General features: G+C 37.9%; 1 protein-coding gene across 1 annotated transcript in view; it reads left to right on the forward strand.

The window, feature by feature from the left end:
• Window positions 1–18,856, forward strand: part of UGGT2 (UDP-glucose glycoprotein glucosyltransferase 2) — a 270,417-nt gene that overhangs the window by 95,537 nt on the left and 156,024 nt on the right. Inside the window, exons 13-15 of the mRNA XM_010358916.2 lie at window positions 14,076–14,195; window positions 15,750–15,835; window positions 16,647–16,782. Of these exons, the coding sequence (XP_010357218.2) occupies window positions 14,076–14,195; window positions 15,750–15,835; window positions 16,647–16,782 (342 nt within the window). The remainder of the gene's footprint in view (window positions 1–14,075; window positions 14,196–15,749; window positions 15,836–16,646; window positions 16,783–18,856) is intronic.

Raw genomic sequence — 18,856 nt, forward strand, 5'->3', positions numbered from 1 at the left:
CTTTCAGATATCAGTCTCAGATGGTGTACCTCCCTTCTCCGCCACCCTGCTGCTTTCAGCAGACTGTCTCTTCATAAGCACTGATAAGACTGTTAATTTGTCAAGATTACCACAGGCCCCAAACCCCAGGAATTCCAGTCCATAAGCAGTATAGCTGGTTTTGGAACCCACCCTCCATAAAGGTTGTGGTCCCACGAGATTGTCACAAAGTAGTTTTTATTCAGGTAAGATACACGTGGCATAAAATTTGCTCTTTTGACCCTTCAGTGGCATTAAGTACATTCACAGTGTTGTACAACCATCGCCACTATTTATTTTCAGAACTTTTTCATTATACCAAACATAAGTGTACACGGTAAACAATAAATCCCCATACCCTTCTTCCTGAAGCCTCTGGTAAGCTTTGTCTACTTTCTATCTCTATTAATTTGCCTATTGATACTTCATGTAAGTGGAATTATACAATATTCTTCTGTGTCTGGCTAATTTCATTTAGCATGATGTTTTCAGGGTTCAGCCATGTTGTAGCATGTATCAGAATTTTGTTCCTTTTTAAGACTGAATAATACTTCATTGAATGTATATACCACAGTTTGTTTATCCATTCATCTGTTGATGGGCATTTACACTGCTGCTAACTTTTGGCTATTGTGAATAATGCTGTGCTGTGAACTTTGGTGTGCAAGTACCTATAAGAATCTCTGCTTTCAGTTCTTGTGAGTATATACCTAGAAGTACAATTGCTGAATCATATGGTATTTCTGCGTCTAACTTTTTTTATAAACTGCCAAACTGTTTTTCACAGCTGTTGCATCATTCATCGTTCCCACTGTCAGTTCACAAGTGTTCCCATTTATCCACATCCTCACCAATTCTTGTTATTTTCTGGTTTGGGGATGTTTTGCTTTTTGGTAATTGCCATCCTAATGAGTGTGAACTGGTAATCTCATTGTGGTTCTGATTACATTTCCTTAATGACTGGTGATGTTGAGCATTGATTCATAATACCTGTTGACCTTTTGTATATCTTCTGTAGAGGAATGTCTGTTCAAGTCCTTTGCCCATTTTTAATTGGGTTCTTTGTTTTTTGTTGAGTTGTAGGAGACCTTTATATATTCTGGATATTCTTTATCAGATATGTGATTTGCTGTCCCATTCTGTAGGTTGCCTTTTGACTCTGTTAGTAGTGTCCTTTGATGTACAACAAAATTTTAATTTTTATGAATTCCACCTTTTTTTGGTTACCTTTGCTTGGCACCCTTGTCAGATATCAATTGATCATAAATGCAGATTTATTTCTGGGCTCTCTATTCCATTGATCTGTATGTCTGTCCTTATTCTAGTACCGCATTATTTTGATTACTGTAGCTTTATAGTCAGTTTTGAAATCAAGAGGTGTGAGTTCTCCAATTTTGTACTTCTTTATCAAGATTGTTTTAGTTTGTTGTTAAATTTTATTTCCTGCTCTGTTTTGTCATTGCCTTTTACTAACAACAGTGGCTTAAATTTATTGAGCACTGAGTGCTGGATACTGTGTTCAGCATTTAAAATGAATTATATCGACAGCAGCTCAAGGAAGCCTGCCTGTCTCTGTAGTCTCCACCTCTGGGGACAGCGCACAGCTGAAGACCAACAGGGGAAGTAGCGGGAGCCGGTGCAGACGCGAACGACTCTGTCTGACAGCTTTGGGGAGAGCCCTGGATCTCCCAACGCGGAGGTTGAGATCTGAGAACGGACAGACTGCCTGCTCAGGTTTGTCCCTGACCCCTGAGTAGCCTAGCTGGGAGAAATCCCCCACTAGGGGCAGTCTGACACCCCACACCTCACAGGGTGGAGTACACCCCGAGAGGAAACTTCCAAAGGAAGAATCAGACAGGTACACTCGCTGTTCAGCAATATTCTGTCTTCGGCAACCTCTGCTGCTGATACCCAGGCAAACAGGGTCTGGAGTGGACCTCAAGCAATCTCCAACAGACCAACAGACAGTCCTTCTGACTGTCAGAAGGAAAACTATCAAACAGGAAGGACACCTATACCAAAACCCCATCAGTACGTCACCACCATCAAAGACCAGAGACAGATAAAACCACAAAGATGGGGAAGAAGCAGGGCAGAAAAGCTGGAAATTCAAAAAATAAGAGCGCATCTCCCCCTGCAAAGGAGCGCAGCCCATCGCCAGCAACGGATCAAAGCTGGTCAGAGAATGACTTGGACGAGAGGAGAGAAGAAGGCTTCAGTCCATCAAACTTATCAGAGCTAAAGGAGGAATTACGTACCCAGTGCAAAGAAACTAAAAATCTTGAAAAAAGAGTGGAAGAATTGACAGCTAGACTAATTAATGCAGAGAAGATCATAAACGAAATGACAGAGATGAAAACCATGACACGAGAAATACGTGACAAATGCACAAGCTTCAGTAACCGACTCGATCAACTGGAAGAAAGAGTATCAGCGATTGAAGATCAAATGAATGAAATGAAGCGAGAAGAGAAACCAAAAGAAAAAAGAAGAAAAAGAAATGAGCAAAGCCTGCAAGAAGTATGGGATTACGTAAAAAGACCAAATCTACGCCTGATTGGGGTGCCTGAAAGTGAGGGGGAAAATGGAACCAAGTTGGAAAACACTCTTCAGGAAATCATCCAGGAGAACTTCCCCAACCTAGTAGGGCAGGCCAACATTCAAATTCAGGAAATACAGAGAACGCCACAAAGATACTCCTCCAGAAGAGCAACTCCAAGACACATAATTGCCAGATTCACCAAAGTTGAAATGAAGGAAAAAATCTTAAGGGCAGCCAGAGAGAAAGGTCGGGTTACCCACAAAGGGAAGCCCATCAGACTAACAGCAGATCTCTCGGCAGAAACTCTACAAGCCAGAAGAGAGTGGGGGCCAATATTCAACGTTTTTAAAGTAAAGAAAAGAATTTTAAACCCAGAATTTCATATCCAGCCAAACTAAGTTTCATAAGTGAAGGAGAAATAAAATCCTTTACAGATAAGCAAATGCTTAGAGATTTTGTCACCACCAGGCCTGCCTTACAAGAGACCCTGAAGGAAGCACTAAACATGGAAAGGAACAACCGGTACCAGCCATCGCAAAAACATGCCAAAATGTAAAGACCATCGAGGCTAGGAAGAAACTGCATCAACTAACGAGCAAAATAACCAGTTAATATCATAATGGCAGGATCAAGTTCACACATAACAATATTAACCTTAAATGTTAATGGACTAAATGCTCCAATTAAAAGACACAGACTGGCAAACTGGATAAAGAGTCAAGACCCATCAGTCTGCTGTATTCAGGAGACCCATCTCACATGCAGAGACATACATAGGCTCAAAATAAAGGGATGGAGGAAGATCTACCGAGCAAATGGAGAACAAAAAAAAGCAGGGGTTGCAATCCTTGTCTCTGATAAAACAGACTTTAAACCATCAAAGATCAAAAGAGACAAAGAAGGCCATTACATAATGGTAAAGGGATCAATTCAACAGGAAGAGCTAACTCTCCTAAATATATATGCACCCAATACAGGAGCACCCAGATTCATAAAGCAAGTCCTTAGGGACTTACAAAGAGACTTAGACTCCCATACAATAATAATGGGAGACTTCAACACTCCACTGTCAACATTAGACAGATCAACGAGACAGAAAGTTAACAAGGATATCCAGGAATTGAACTCATCTCTGCACCAAGCGGACCTAATAGACATCTATAGAACTCTCCACCCCAAATCAACAGAATATACATTCTTCTCAGCACCACATCGCACTTATTCCAAAATTGACCACATAATTGGAAGTAAAGCACTCCTCAGCAAATGTAAACGAACAGAAATTATAACAAACTGTCTCTCAGACCACAGTGCAATCAAACTAGAACTCAGGACTAAGAAACTCAATCAAAACCGCTCAACTACATGGAAACTGAACAACCTGCTCCTGAATGACTACTGAGTACATAACGAAATGAAAGCGGAAATAAAGATGTTCTTTGAAACCAATGAGAACAAAGATACAACATACCAGAATCTCTGGGACACATTTAAAGCAGTGTGTAGAGGGAAATTTATAGCACTAAATGCCCACAAGAGAAAGCAGGAAAGATCTAAAATTGACACTCTAACATCACAATTAAAAGAACTAGAGAGGCAAGAGCAAACACATTCAAAAGCTAGCAGAAGGCAAGAAATAACTAAGATCAGAGCCGAACTGAAGGAGATAGAGACACAAAAAACCCTCCAAAAAATCAATGAATCCAGGAGTTGGTTTTTTGAAAAGATCAAAAAAATTGACAGACCGCTAGCAAGGCTAATAAAGAAGAAAAGAGAGAGGAATCAAATAGATGCAATAAAAAATGATAAAGGGGATATCACCACTGACCCCACAGAAATACAAACTACCATCAGAGAATACTACAAACGCCTCTACGCAAATCAACTAGAAAATCTAGAAGAAATGGATAATTTCCTGGACACTTACACTCTCCCAAGGCTAAACCAGGAAGAAGTTGAATCCCTGAATAGACCAATAGCAGGCTCTGAAATTGAGGCAACAATTAATAGCCTACCCACCAAAAAAAGTCCAGGACCAGATGGATTCACAGCTGAATTCTACCAGAGGTACAAGGAGGAGCTGGTACCATTCCTTCTGAAACTATTCCAATCAATAGAAAAAGAGGGAATCCTCCCTAACTCATTTTATGAGGCCAACATCATCCTGATACCAAAGCCTGGCAGAGACACAACAAAAAAAGAGAATTTTAGACCAATATCCCTGATGAACATTGATGCAAAAATTCTCAATAAAATACTGGCAAACCGGATTCAGCAGCACATCAAAAAGCTTATCCACCATGATCAAGTGGGCTTCATCCCTGGGATGCAAGGCTGGTTCAACATTCGCAAATCAATAAACGTAATCCAGCATATAAACAGAACCAAAGTCAAGAACCACATGATTATCTCAATAGATGCAGAAAAGGCTTTTGAAAAAATTCAACAGCCCTTCATGCTAAAAACGCTCAATAAATCCGGTATTGATGGAACGTACCTCAAAATAATAAGAGCTATTTATGACAAACCCACAGTCAATATCATACTGAATGGGCAAAAACTGAAAAAATTCCCTTTGAAAACTGGCACAAGACAGGGATGCCCTCTCTCACCACTCCTATTCAACATAGTGTTGGAAGTTCTGGCTAGGGCAATCAGGCAAGAGAAGGAAATCAAGGGTATCCAGTTAGGAAAAGAAGAAGTCAAATTGTCCCTGTTTGCAGATGACATGATTGTATATTTAGAAAACCCCATCGTCTCAGCCCAAAATCTCCTTAAGCTGATAAGCAACTTCAGCAAAGTCTCAGGATACAAAATTAATGTGCAAAAATCACAAGCATTCTTATACACCAGTAACAGACAAGCAGAGAGCCAAATCAGGAATGAACTTCCATTCACAATTGCTTCAAAGAGAATAAAATACCTAGGAATCCAGCTTACAAGGGATGTAAAGGACCTCTTCAAGGAGAACTACAAACCACTGCTCAGTGAAATCAAAGAGGACACAAACAAATGGAAGAACATACCATGCTCATGGATAGGAAGAATCAATATCGTGAAAATGGCCATACTGCCCAAGGTTATTTATAGATTCAATGCCATCCCCATCAAGCTACCAATGAGTTTCTTCACAGAATTGGAAAAAACTGCTTTAAAGTTCATATGGAACCAAAAAAGAGCCCGCATTGCCAAGACAATCCTAAGTCAAAAGGACAAAGCTGGAGGCGTCACGCTACCTGACTTCAAACTATACTACAAGGCTACAGTAACCAAAACAGCATGGTACTGGTACCAAAACAGAGCTATAGACCAATGGAACAGAACAGAGTCCTCAGAAATAATACCGCACATCTATAGCCATCTGATCTTTGACAAACCTGAGAGAAACAAGAAATGGGGAAAGGATTCCCTATTTAATAAATGGTGCTGGGAAAATTGGCTAGCCATAAGTAGAAAGCTGAAACTGGATCCTTTCCTTACCCCTTATACGAAGATTAATTCAAGATGGATTAGAGACTTAAATGTTAGACCTAATACCATAAAAACCCTAGAAGAAAATCTAGGTAGTACCATTCAGGACATAGGCATGGGCAAGGACTTCATGTCTAAAACACCAAAAGCAACGGCAGCAAAAGCAAAAATTGACAAATGGGATCTAATTAAACTAAAGAGCTTTTGCACAGCAAAAGAAACTACCATCAGAGTGAACAGGCAACCTAGAGAATGGGAGAAAATTTTTGCAACCTACTCATCTGACAAAGGGCTAATATCCAGAATCTACAAAGAACTCAAACAAATATACGAGAAAAAAACAACCCCATCAAAAAGTGGGCAAAGGATATGAACAGACATTTCTCAAAAGAAGATATTCATACAGCCAACAGACACATGAAAAAATGCTCATCATCACTCGCCATCAGAGAAATGCAAATCAAAACCACAATGAGATACCATCTCACACCAGTTAGAATGGCAATCATTAAGAAGTCAGGAAACAACAGGTGTTGGAGAGGATGTGGAGAAATAGGAACACTTTTACACTGTTGGTGGGATTGTAAACTAGTTCAACCATTATGGAAAACAGTATGGCAATTCCTCAAGGATCTAGAACTAGATGTACCATATGACCCAGCCATCCCACTACTGGGTATATACCCAAAGGATTATAAATTATTCTACTACAAAGACACATGCACACGTATGTTTATTGCGGCACTATTCACAATAGCAAAGACTTGGAATCAACCCAAATGTCCATCTGTGACAGACTGGATTAAGAAAATGTGGCACATATACACCATGGAATACTATGCAGCCATAAAAAAGGATGAGTTTGCGTCCTTTGTAGGGACATGGATGCAGCTGGAAACCATCATTCTTAGCAAACTATCACAAGAAGAGAAAACCAAACACCGCATGTTCTCACTCATAGGTGGGAACTGAACAATGAGATCACTTGGACTCAGGAAGGGGAACATCACGCACTGGGGCCTATCATGGGGAGGGGGGAGGGGGGAGGAGGGAGGGATTGCATTGGGGAGTTATACATGATATAAATGATGAATTGATGGGTGCTGACGAGTTGATGGGTGCAGCACACCAACATGGCATAAGTATACATATGTAACAAACCTGCACGTTATGCACATGTACCCTAGAACTTAAAGTATAATAAAAAAAAAAAAAAAAAAAAAAAAAGAAATGAGAGCTAAATGATGAGAACTCGTGAACACAAAGAAAGGAACAACAGACGCGGGGGTCTCCTTGCGGGTGGAGGGTGACAAGAGGGAGAGGAGTAGAAAAGATAACAAACCTCTGTGACACAAGTTTTCCTATGTAACCAAACCTTCACATGTCCTCCCAAACCTAAAATAAAAGTTAAAAACAAAACAAAATAAATAAATAAATAAATAAATAAATAAATAAATAAATAAATAAAATAAAATGAATTATATCATTTTATTTGCACAGCAACCCTATTAGAAAGGTATTGATAGCATCCCCATTATACAGATGAAGAAACTGAGACACTAAAAGGTTATTTGAATGCATGCTCTTAACTGTGACATGATACTACTTAGTTACATTTAGTGCATCTGTTTAAACATTTCCTAAAGTTCAAACGAAATATCACTTTATAGACTTTATCTTAAAATGAAGAAGTGTGCACAAAAAATGAACAATAATATGCAGCAACCCTGGTTGAGCGCTTTGAAAACTGAAAACTAGGGAGGCTTGACCCTCTAACCAACCCCTCTACTGCCCCTGTGTACCTGGTTGAGGGAAGGAGTGTGGGGCTAAACTCTGAGCACATTTCTCCTGGCCATGTCCCGTGTGTGCCCTGCCTGATAAGAGGAAGGGTTATATCCTTTTATAATTTGTCCTGCAGAGAGGGAACACCTTTATTCGTTTTGTATATGCAGAAGTATTACTGTTTTGCAGCTAACAGAAAAGAACCTTATGAGTAGCAGCAGCCTACACCCAGGTGCCACCTGATTTGCATAAGGATCCTATCTAGATTCTTAAGCTTGCATTTCCCACTCTCACTAGGTTTCTGTTTTGTTTCATTTTTTACCTTTTTGCCCTATTGCAACTTTTCTGGAAACTGATCTGCCTATTTGTCAGGTGCAAGTAACTTGTAAAAAATGATGTGCAGCTGTACCATAGCCTGGTGGACACAGACTTTAGGCCTGCCTGAGATCTATTCCTATAATTCATTCTGCTTCAAGATTCATAATTAACAATAGGAACATAGTATTTTGACTTTTTAAAACATTTTGTTGAATCTAGGGCAGAAAACAAAACAAATACCAATCATGGTTATTATGATAGCAGCTTGTCCTACCTGAAGGATCAGTGCTATAACTGCATAAACAAACCAAAGTAGTTCACATTTCTTAAGTAATTCAGTGATTTGTTCTTTATGCCCTCTACTTTCTTGTAAGACATCAGGCATGGACAACTGTTACACATTACAATTTGAGTGTCCCTTATCCAAAATGCTTGGGACCAGAAGGGTTTCAGATTTCAATTTTTTGGATTTTGGAATATTTGCATATATGTGTAGATGAAGTGTCAAATTCTGTAAAATATTTGAAGAGATTCATTCGGAGCCAAATATAAGTGACCAGTGACCCGTGACACAGCCCTCAGGAGATCCTGAAAACATGTGGGAGGTGGTCAAGCTACAACTTGGTTTTATACATTTTAGGGAGACTAAGACATCAGTTGATACATGTAAGATGTACATTGGTTTGGTACATCTGGAAAGGCAGGAAAACTGTAAGCAGGTGCTTGAAGACTCCAGGTTATAGGCAAATTCAAAGATTTTCTAGTTGGCAGTTGGCTGAGTTGTTATCTGGAATCAATAGAAAGGAATGTCTGCGTTAAGATAAGGGGTAGTGGAGACCGAGGTTTTATCATGCAGATGAAGCCTTCAGGTGGCAGGCTTCAGAAAGAATAGATTGTAAATGTTTCTAATCACACTTACAGTGTCTGTTCTATCAGTCTTAAGATCTGCTTTAATATTAATGCTGGTCAGCTGTGTCTGAATTCCAAAAAGCAGGAGGGAATACTGAGGCATATCTGACTCCCGCTTCCCATCATGGCCTGAGCTAGTTTTTCAGGTTAACTTTGGAATGCCCTTGCCAAAAGGAGGAGTCCATTCAGATTGTTGTGGGGCATAGAATTTTATTTTTGTTTTATGTACATAATGAGATATCTTGGAAAAGGGACCCAAGTCTAAACATGAACGTTATTTGTTTCACGTATGCCTTATGCCCATAACCTGAAGCTAATTTTAGACATTTTTAAAAATTATGTGTATGAAACTAAGTTTGTGTACTTGAGCCATCAGAAAACAAAGGTATCAGGTGTGGACTTTTCTACTTGGAGCATCATGTGAGCACTCAAAAAGTTTCAGATTTTGGAACGTTCTGGATATTCAGATTAGGGATGCTCAACCTGTAGTATATTTGACTTATCTCTGAAACATTTCCTTTGGAGCATCATGCTTAGGGACTCTCGCAAACGCTAAACGTTCTTTTTAACTATAGTAACTATTTTCTTTTAGATGATAAAATAATCAGCACATGGTCCCTGGCAGCCTTCCCTGCAAACTGACCTCTTTATTCTTTAAACACTACCCCCTTCTGACAAGGTGTCTTATAGATCATCTTGATTCTTTTTTCTCCAAATGTGGAACTGCCTATTCACCAAGTTTTTTTCTATAGAAAATAGTGCTAACAACCAGAATCTGGGCATTAGATGTGCACTTCATATTGTTTCACATAAAATATTCAGAGTAGAAAAGAGTGAAGACAGAGCAAGAAACAATTTTCTTCTTTTAAAAGGGCATATATTTATGTTGGTAGTTCTAATTAACTTCTACCTTTATTTCATCTCTTTAAACCAGTTTTCCCCTTTTCCATTATATGATCTTAATAATGTGTTCACGTTACAGTTCTGATCCTCCCTTCTGCGCTCCCACCAAAGTTAAAAGGCTCTTCTTCTTTTGTAACTCTTGGCACTAGTGCCCTGGTATTGCATTCAAAGTATGCAGGTTCTGACTGTCTCCCTTGTCAACATCATTTGCCCTTCAACTCTCTGAAAAGAAAAAGACTTTGCAAAATTTTTCTTAAGGAATACTAAAGTATGTGATGCACACGTAGATTTCCATAAACTTAGACAGTAGCATGAAGGGAACAAAGACAGATTCAAAGTTTTCTGAATTTAACCAAAACCCTGCTTTCGTTTTGCACTTTGTTGGTAACAGTGTCATTTATCTTTTATCACAGCCTGCTTTAGTGTTGAAATTTCACATATAATGTGTTCATTCACTATTGTAGCAGTCAACTTTTTAAAAGCCAATTTAAAATGACAGAAAATATACCCAAAGTAATGTTAAGAATCATAATCATAAGAGATCTTTAAAATTTTAAAAACTTAAAGTATAATAATTTCTTTAGGTACATATTGTCGTAACATTGTCTCATTCAGTAAGAGTCACTCAATAAAAGACATCATGACATTTGGACCACAGAATATTTTCATTATAGTTTTTTTATAGTTGTCTTATATGTAGATACCCTGACCTACATATTTACTACTAAGTTGTAGACATTCTTGATCAATCTCCAGAGGTTTTCTTTTCCACATGAGCATGTTTAGCTGCAAAGAGTAGACTTGGTGACAGTAATGCAATTTTAGGGTGAATTAAAACATGTCAGTCTCCTAATCTCATAAAGATATGATTTTCATATTATCTTCATAGAAGGGAAAAAACCCACAAACTCACTTTTTCCTTGTGACTTGGTAAATAGGTGTCAATAAGATCATAGATGTAAAATATAGTTGGCCTTCCATATCCAAGGGTCCCACATTCCTGGATTCAACTAACCATGGAATGAAAATACTCAAAAAAAGAAAAACAATAAAAAATACAAATTTTAAAACAATATAAAAACTATTTACATAGCATTTACATTGTGTTAGGCATTATATGTAATCTAGAGATGATTTAATGTATATGGGAGGATGTGAGTAGGTTCTATGCAAATACTATGCCATTTTATGTTAGAGACTTGAATATTCTTAGATTTTGGTATCCTCGGGGAGTCCTGGAACCTATCCCCCCGCAGATACTAGGGGATGGGTATATCTTTTGCCAAAATCTTGTCAGGATGACCACGGATAATGCTTTCATCTTGGATCCCAGGAAAGCCTGGGGCCATCATATCTTTGTTTTTTTTTTTTTATAGATTTCTTTTTTTCTTGTTTTTTTTTTTTTTTTTCCCTGTGGTTTTTCAGAGATAGCCGTCACTAAGTGCTAGAGCATTATTTCTCAAACTATCCATAGTAAGAGAATAACATTTTTTCCCTAACCTGTCACCAGTGAATATATTGTCCTACTCCTATGACTAATATATATATATATTTTTTTTGGAGACAAGTCTCGCTGTATTGCCCAGGCTGGAGTACAATGGTGCAATCTCGGCTCACCACAACCTCTACCTCCCGGGTTCAAGCAATTCTCCTGCCTCAGCTTCCTGAGTAGTTGGCACTACAGGCATGTGCTACCATGCCTGGCTAATTTTTGTATTTTTGGTAGAGACGGGGTTTCACTATGTTGGCCAGGCTGGTCTCCAACTCCTGACTTCATGATCCACCCGCCTCAGCCTCCCAAAGTGCTGTAATACGTATCTTGTACTACATGTGGCACACCACAAGAGTTTGGTGAACCCCAAGCTGGCCTGTACCATATTCAGTGAAATGAGACAGATACATGCTCAGATGTTGTGGCCATGTCAAATTACTGCAAGTTTTTGAACACTTCATCTCAGTTTCTGTACTTACAGGTTATTAACAGTCTTCAGACCATGAGTTTAGTTGCACTGTAGTTGAGAGTCTTATTTTGTCTATCTAGGCACACTTGCTTTTAGTCAGGAGAAGTGGCACTGCTTGAAGGCTCTGTATGATTCTGAGCTCCATTGGGAATGGGAGTTCTGATTGCCCTTTCCAAAGAGCTGCCAGATTCTCACCCTCAGCCTTCTTTGGGTCAAGATAAGGCCTGTTTCCCTGTGGGGCTAGACTCCTCTGCACCTATAGCTTCCTTTCTCTTTTCTTCCCCAGACTGAGTAAGCTCATTTACTTACCTTCTTTCTTCTATCTGTTCAAATATGCTGTTGAGCTCCTCTCATTAATTTATTTCAATTATACTTTTGAATTCCAGAATTTTTATTTGGTTCTTTTTATAATTTTTATCTGTTTATTGATTTGTCTTTATGCCTTCCTTTTTGTAGACATTGTTTCTTTTAGCTATTGGAACATATACCCTAAATTCCTGTTTTATTCATCCATCTGTGTGTGTCTCTTAATTCTGTCACCTTTTCTCTAAAGCCACTGCCTCTGACTTAGTTCAGTCCACAATAAACTCATACCTGGATTATCTGAATTACTGTAGAAACCTCCTAATTTCTTCAAGTATTATTTGCTCCAGTCTTTCTCTCCTTTTCTCTTGGATTTTTAGTTACCTATATGCTAGATCTTTTTCATATATTCCTAATCTCTCTCACACTTTGTTTGGTTTGTTTGTTCTTTTCTTTGTACTTTAGTTACTATAACAATTGATCTGTTATCTAGTTTACTAATCCCTGTCTCTTCTGTGTACAGTCTGCAATTATACCCACCCAATAAGTTCTTAGAGTTCTTAATTACAAATATTATATTTTAAAATTCTTAAATATCTCCTTGATTCTTTTTTAATAGATTTTGGTTCTGTCAAAATTTTTCTTTTTATAAATTTTTGTGCTTTTTAAAAAATATATTGATGATAGTTATTTTAAAGTCTTTGTCTAAGTAATCTTTGGGGTTTTTTATTGTCTTTTTTTTTCCCCCTGTTGGATTTCAGTATTTGGTTCTTTTCTCTTTGCATTACTTTTTTTTTAATGAGAGCCAGAAATTGATGAAAAGCTGTAGAAGCAAAGAGCTAAGGTTTGTTCTGGTAGCCTGAGTACCAGGTGCTCACTTGATTCTGTTGAGGCTTGTTTTTAGGCTTTGTGAATGCTCTTCTATTTTTGTGTCTTATAGGATCTGGCCTTACTGGGTCTCAAATGAAAGTCCACAGTGTATAGTACTTGAACTTTGGTCTCTTTCTTCTCAATACTATTTTATAGCTGTGGTTTCAACCTCTCCGTTTCTCTTTCCTTCTGGCTTTTGTAGAGGTGTTATCATATATACATATGTGCAGGTTAAGGGTCAGCAAATGAGTTGAGAGGAATTTGTATGGATAATTTTCTGGTGTCCTGCAGTTTCCTTCTCTCCTACCCTCTCACCCTGCAACCTGCCCTCAAATCTCAGCACTTTGGTGGCCCGTGCTTTGACTTCTGCTTTCCAACTCAGTATTCCTCCAGGATGCAATCTGGGGACCCAAGGATGAAGTTTAGGTGAATGTGGCGCTTGCTGCTTATGCTTCCTGCTTTCGAGGACCATACGCCTCACTTCTTGATTGGTGGTTCCTTCCCCCACCACATGCCTCTGAACAGCAGTTTATATGTTTTCTCCAGCTTGTATAGTGGATTAGAACTTGATTTCTAAGATGTTGATTTTATAATTTAATTTTTATAAGTCATTTTATTTTCCTTATATCCAAGCCTTTAAATTGAGAGGGGAGGTGGAGAGGGCCTCATTTACTGCTGATAATTAAGATAAATATTCATCTCTCTTAAGTGGTTTATGGAGAATGATTTTAATACAATTTTATGTTGGGATATGAAAAACAAACACAAGTGGAAGGAATTGTTTTTGAGAGAAGGCTTAATGTGAAAGTCTAAACAAGTATAAAATTGTTGCACATAATATATTCCATCATTTAGAGAATATTAAACTAGCTTCTGTATTTAATCAGAAATATAGAAAATTCTATGTATATTTTTGTCACCTGATATATTAAAAATCTGGCTTTGAAAATGATTTCAGTGTTAATATAGCTTTCACAAATGTCTGGATTCTTTTCTAGTGGATTAATGACTTGGAAAATGATGATTTATATATTACATGGCCTACAAGTCACGAGAAACTTCTGAAGCCAGTATTTCCTGGAAGTATTCCTTACATAAGGCGCAATTTTCATAATTTGGTGAGTTTTATATTTTGATTATACATATATATCTTATAAAGATATCAGCATTCTTTTTGGATTATCCTTCTGTCGATGAATAGGTATCTGAGTTGTAAGGAAATAAGTATTTGCCTAATGCAGCTAGCTTAGGTGGCATGGCTGACTGGGTATCAACAACTAGCAGTGTCACTGTATTAGTCCGTTCTCATGCTGCTAATAAAGGCATACCCGAAACTGGGTAATTTATAAAGGAAAGAGGTTTAACTGACTCCCCAGCATGGCTGAGGAGGCCTCAGGAAACTTACAGTCATGGCAGAAGGGGAAGCAAACGTGCTTCTTCACATGGTGGCAGGAAGGAGAAGTATGAGTAAAAGGGGGAAGCCCCTGATAAAACCATCAGATCTCATGAGACCTCACTATCACAAGAACAGCATAGAGGCAACTGCCTCCATGATTAATTACCTCTCACTCGGTCCTTCCCATGGCACATGGGGATTGTGAGAACTACAATTCAATATGAGATTTGAGTGGGCACACAGCCAAACCATGTTAGTCACATGTTCTGCCTCTTACTCTTTAGCCCTTATGTCATTTTATAGTAACAATGTTAATGTTACTTTTACATTTTTTCAAAAGAATTTATGACAGAACTTTATTAAAAAGAAGTAATGATTAAAGTGTAGTAATTTCAGGGAAACATACATAAATACCACTTTATCATCTATGCATATAATTTTATTATCCCAATAATAGCTAAACATTAATATTGGAACTTTGAAAGATGGAGAAAATACCTAGAGCTGTTTTTTCACATAGGAAATAAATAAGATAATTTTTGCAGCAATCCTGATAAAGCAGTCATGTTAATGCTATTTTTTTCGGTCAAAATTCAACGTCTGTTTCTTTTTGAAAAAGTTTATCATAGAAAATCTAATGAACATTTTAGAATAAGGTATTTCAGTTCAGGTAAAAGAAAATATACTGGGCGTCCAAAGAGAAGATGAGTAGCCTGATGTTAAATTCTATGTATAATTATATTTGGATGTACAGCTTTTAGAAATCCTTCATAAATTGTGAAATCCTTTGTGTGTGTGTGTGTGTGTGTGTGTGTGTGTGTGTGTATTCTTTAGAATTGCTAGAATGTCTTTAAAAATAATACATTGAGGACGGGCACGGTGGCTCAAGCCTGTAATCCCAGCACTTTGGGAGGCCGAGACGGGCGGATCACGAGGTCAGGAGATCGAGAACATCCTGGCCAACACGGTGAAACCCCGTCTCTACTAAAAAAATACAAAAAACTAGCCAGGCGAGGTGGCGGGCGCCTGTAGTCCCAGCTACTTGGGAGGCTGAGGCAGGAGAATGGCGTGAACCCGGGAGGTGGAGCTTGCAGTGAGCTGTGATCCGGTCACTGCACTCCAGCCTGGGCAACAGAGCAAGACTCTTATCTCAAAAAAAAAAAAAAAAAATTATACTTTGAATTTCATACTTTCATTCACAAAAATTTGTCTAAACTTGAATTTCATGAAGGTTCTAAGGTGTTGAAATATTGATTATATACTATTTTTCTTTTAGGTTCTGTTTATTGATCCGGCCCAAGAATATACCTTGGATTTTATAAAACTTGCTGATCTTTTCTATTCTCACAAAGTTCCTCTTAGGTAATTGTCATTTCATAGCATTAAACTGTCAACTAAAGGAAATTCAATGTTGTTCATATTGTGTTACAAGAGTATTAATAGGGCATTCAAAGCTATGGTTAGCTCTAGTGCCTGACATAAGATAGCTGTGCGTTGTGGAGTATTATATAGACTCGGTTTATCAAATCTGTCTGGTAATGTTGTTTAATTTATTACCTTCCTGAGAGAATAATCTGATCACTCTGGAAACTTATAGAATGGTCCAACTTCGTATGCTTGTAATCCCAGCACTTTGGGAGGCCAAATCAGGCAGATCACGAGGTTAGGGGTTCAAGACAAGCCTGGCCAATATGATGAAACCGTGTCTCTACTAAAAATATACAACTTAGCCGGGCATGGTGGTGCACGCCTGTAGTCCCAGCTACCTGGGATGCTGAGGCAGGAGAAACACTTGAACCCGAGAGGCAGAGGTTGCAGTGAGCCAAGTTTGTGCCACTGCACTCCAGCCTAGGCGACAGAGTGACACTCTGTCTCAAAAAAAAAAAAAAAAAAATAAGAGTGTATTTACCCTTTTTGTACTAAAAAACATGGCCATTTGATAATGTTAGCACCAGAAGGAGAGAGTTTGATATTTTGCAGGAATCCAGTAGCTATGTGGATTTTGGTGAATAGACATTACATTCAGACTTTTGAAGTGATAAAATTCTCCTTTTCTCTGTCTATTAATACATTCTCTCCATCTAGATATTATAGTCTAATAATGTTTCTAAATAATGGTTTATTGTGATTCAACAGGTAATTGTAACAGTCCTTATTCATCTTCTTTTTCCAGAATTGGTTTTGTGTTCATTCTTAATACAGATGATGAAGTTGATGGAGCAAATGATGCTGGAGTTGCTCTTTGGCGAGCTTTCAACTATATTACAGAAGAATTTGATATATCAGAAGCATTTATTTCTATAGTACATGTGAGTTTATGCACTAAATATGATTTCTTTAGAATGTAAAATTTTTGCATTACTACATTATGATTTCTTTAGAATATATAATTTTTGCATTTTATTTATTGTAACATTTCAAAGTTTGTAAACTATCATGGAGATTAATACATATGATGAATTTGTTTTCTGTAACTCCCTGCTGAAGTACTATATTATCCTCATATTATAAATTAGATAACTGAGGTTCTACCAAAATATTTGAATTTACTCAGGTTTACTTAGCCAATAAAGGAATTTAAATTGTATATGTAAGTTTAGAGGAAAACATATTAATAGAAAATGATTATTTAAGGAAAAATTCTTGAACTAGGTTTTGAATAAAGGGATCATTGCAGGCTGTGCACAATGGCTCATGCCTGTAATCCCAGCATTTCAGGCGGCCAAGGCGAGAGGATCACTTGAGACCAGGAGTTCGAGACCAGCCTAGGCAACACAGTGAGACCCTGTCTCTACCAAAAAAAAAAAAAAAAAAAAAAAAAAGCCAGGTGTGGTGACTCATGCCTGTAGTCATAGTTACTCAGGAGGCTGACGTGGAATGATCATTTGGTCCCAGAAGGTTGAGGCTGCAATGAGCCAAGGTCGAACCATTGCACTCCAGCCCAGGCAATGGAGTGAGAGCCTGTCTCATGGAAAAACAAAAAATCATTGCAGAGGCAGAGTTAAATATTCTGAATGACATAGCATATAGACACTTCCTAGAGAGTTTCAAAGAAGGAGGAAGTCACTTATTGATAGCAAACTGTGTGAAAGAGGTAAGATTGATACAGAGTCTGACAGAGATTGTATAACAGATGTTAGAAATTGGTAAGAACCTGATTAAGGAAGATCAAGAGATAGTAAGATTATTTCATAATTAAGGTTTTGAAATTCTATTGTGGATCATTGTGGAAATATGTATGTATTAAAGAGCTATATTGTTATTATGAAAAGTCAAGTCATAGCTTATAAAATAACTTATTGGCTGGGCGCGGTGGCTCCAGCCTGTAATCTCAGCACTTTGGGAGGCCGAGACGGGCGGATTACGAGGTCAGGAGATCGAGACCATCCTGGCTAACGGGATGAAACCCCGTCTCTACTAAAAAATACAAAAAACTAGCTGGGTGACGTGGCGGGCGCCCGTAGTCCCAGCTACTCGGGAGGCTGAGGCAGGAGAATGGCGTAAACCTGGGAGGCGGAGCTTGCAGTGAGCTGAGATCCGGCCACTGTACTCTAGCTTGGGTGACAGAGCGAGACTCTGTCTCAAAAAAAAAAAAAAAAATTTATCATTTTTGTATTCATTGGGCTTTAGCTTGTCAATCAATATTATATCAAGGAATGACTCTTCTAACTAAGAAAGGAATTTCCAAAGTAGTGCAAATTTCCCACCCTACTTCTGTAACTCCCAGGAAAATCATTAAATACCTTATTAATTCACTGAACTAGAGTATAGAAACTACACTTCAGTGATTTGGGGAGTACAGTTTGCTCTGTAAAATAGTGTCATGGAATATGTGTCAATATTATGTCTCAGCTTACTGGTTTTACCAACTTATTGGTGTAAGAGTTTATAAGGGACATAGTCAATTTGAGTTACATCTTTTGTTAAGACTCAACCATTTTATTTTAAAGGATCATTATGATATTCAAAACTTAGAAACCTGAAGATATTCAGAAATTATCTTTACCTAAGTTATCTTAATTATCAATATTGAATCTCTGTTAAGTGTTTTGTATCAGACATTAATTTACATGTGATGGCATTAATCTACAATGTTCAGCACAATGCTATTAATATATAATCTCTTGGAAAAGCAAATTATACTTGAAACCACAGGGTTTAATACAAAGCAGCATGAAAGTGAGTATTAAATTTGTGGTACAGCCTGTAAGTTATGCTAAACAATTAGAAGGAGAGGGAGAAGGGGAAATAATGTGAACAAGGTGTAGTTTTTAGGAAAATACATGAATTATAAAATCTTTTAAAAGTGTTTCCCTGTTTTCAGTGCGCTAATTACCTTATCTCAAGTAATTTAAAGTTATTTAGCGCTATAAAGAGAAGAGG

This window comes from Rhinopithecus roxellana, chromosome 18 (genome assembly GCF_007565055.1).
Source record: "Rhinopithecus roxellana isolate Shanxi Qingling chromosome 18, ASM756505v1, whole genome shotgun sequence".
Classification (NCBI taxonomy): domain Eukaryota; kingdom Metazoa; phylum Chordata; class Mammalia; order Primates; family Cercopithecidae; genus Rhinopithecus; species Rhinopithecus roxellana.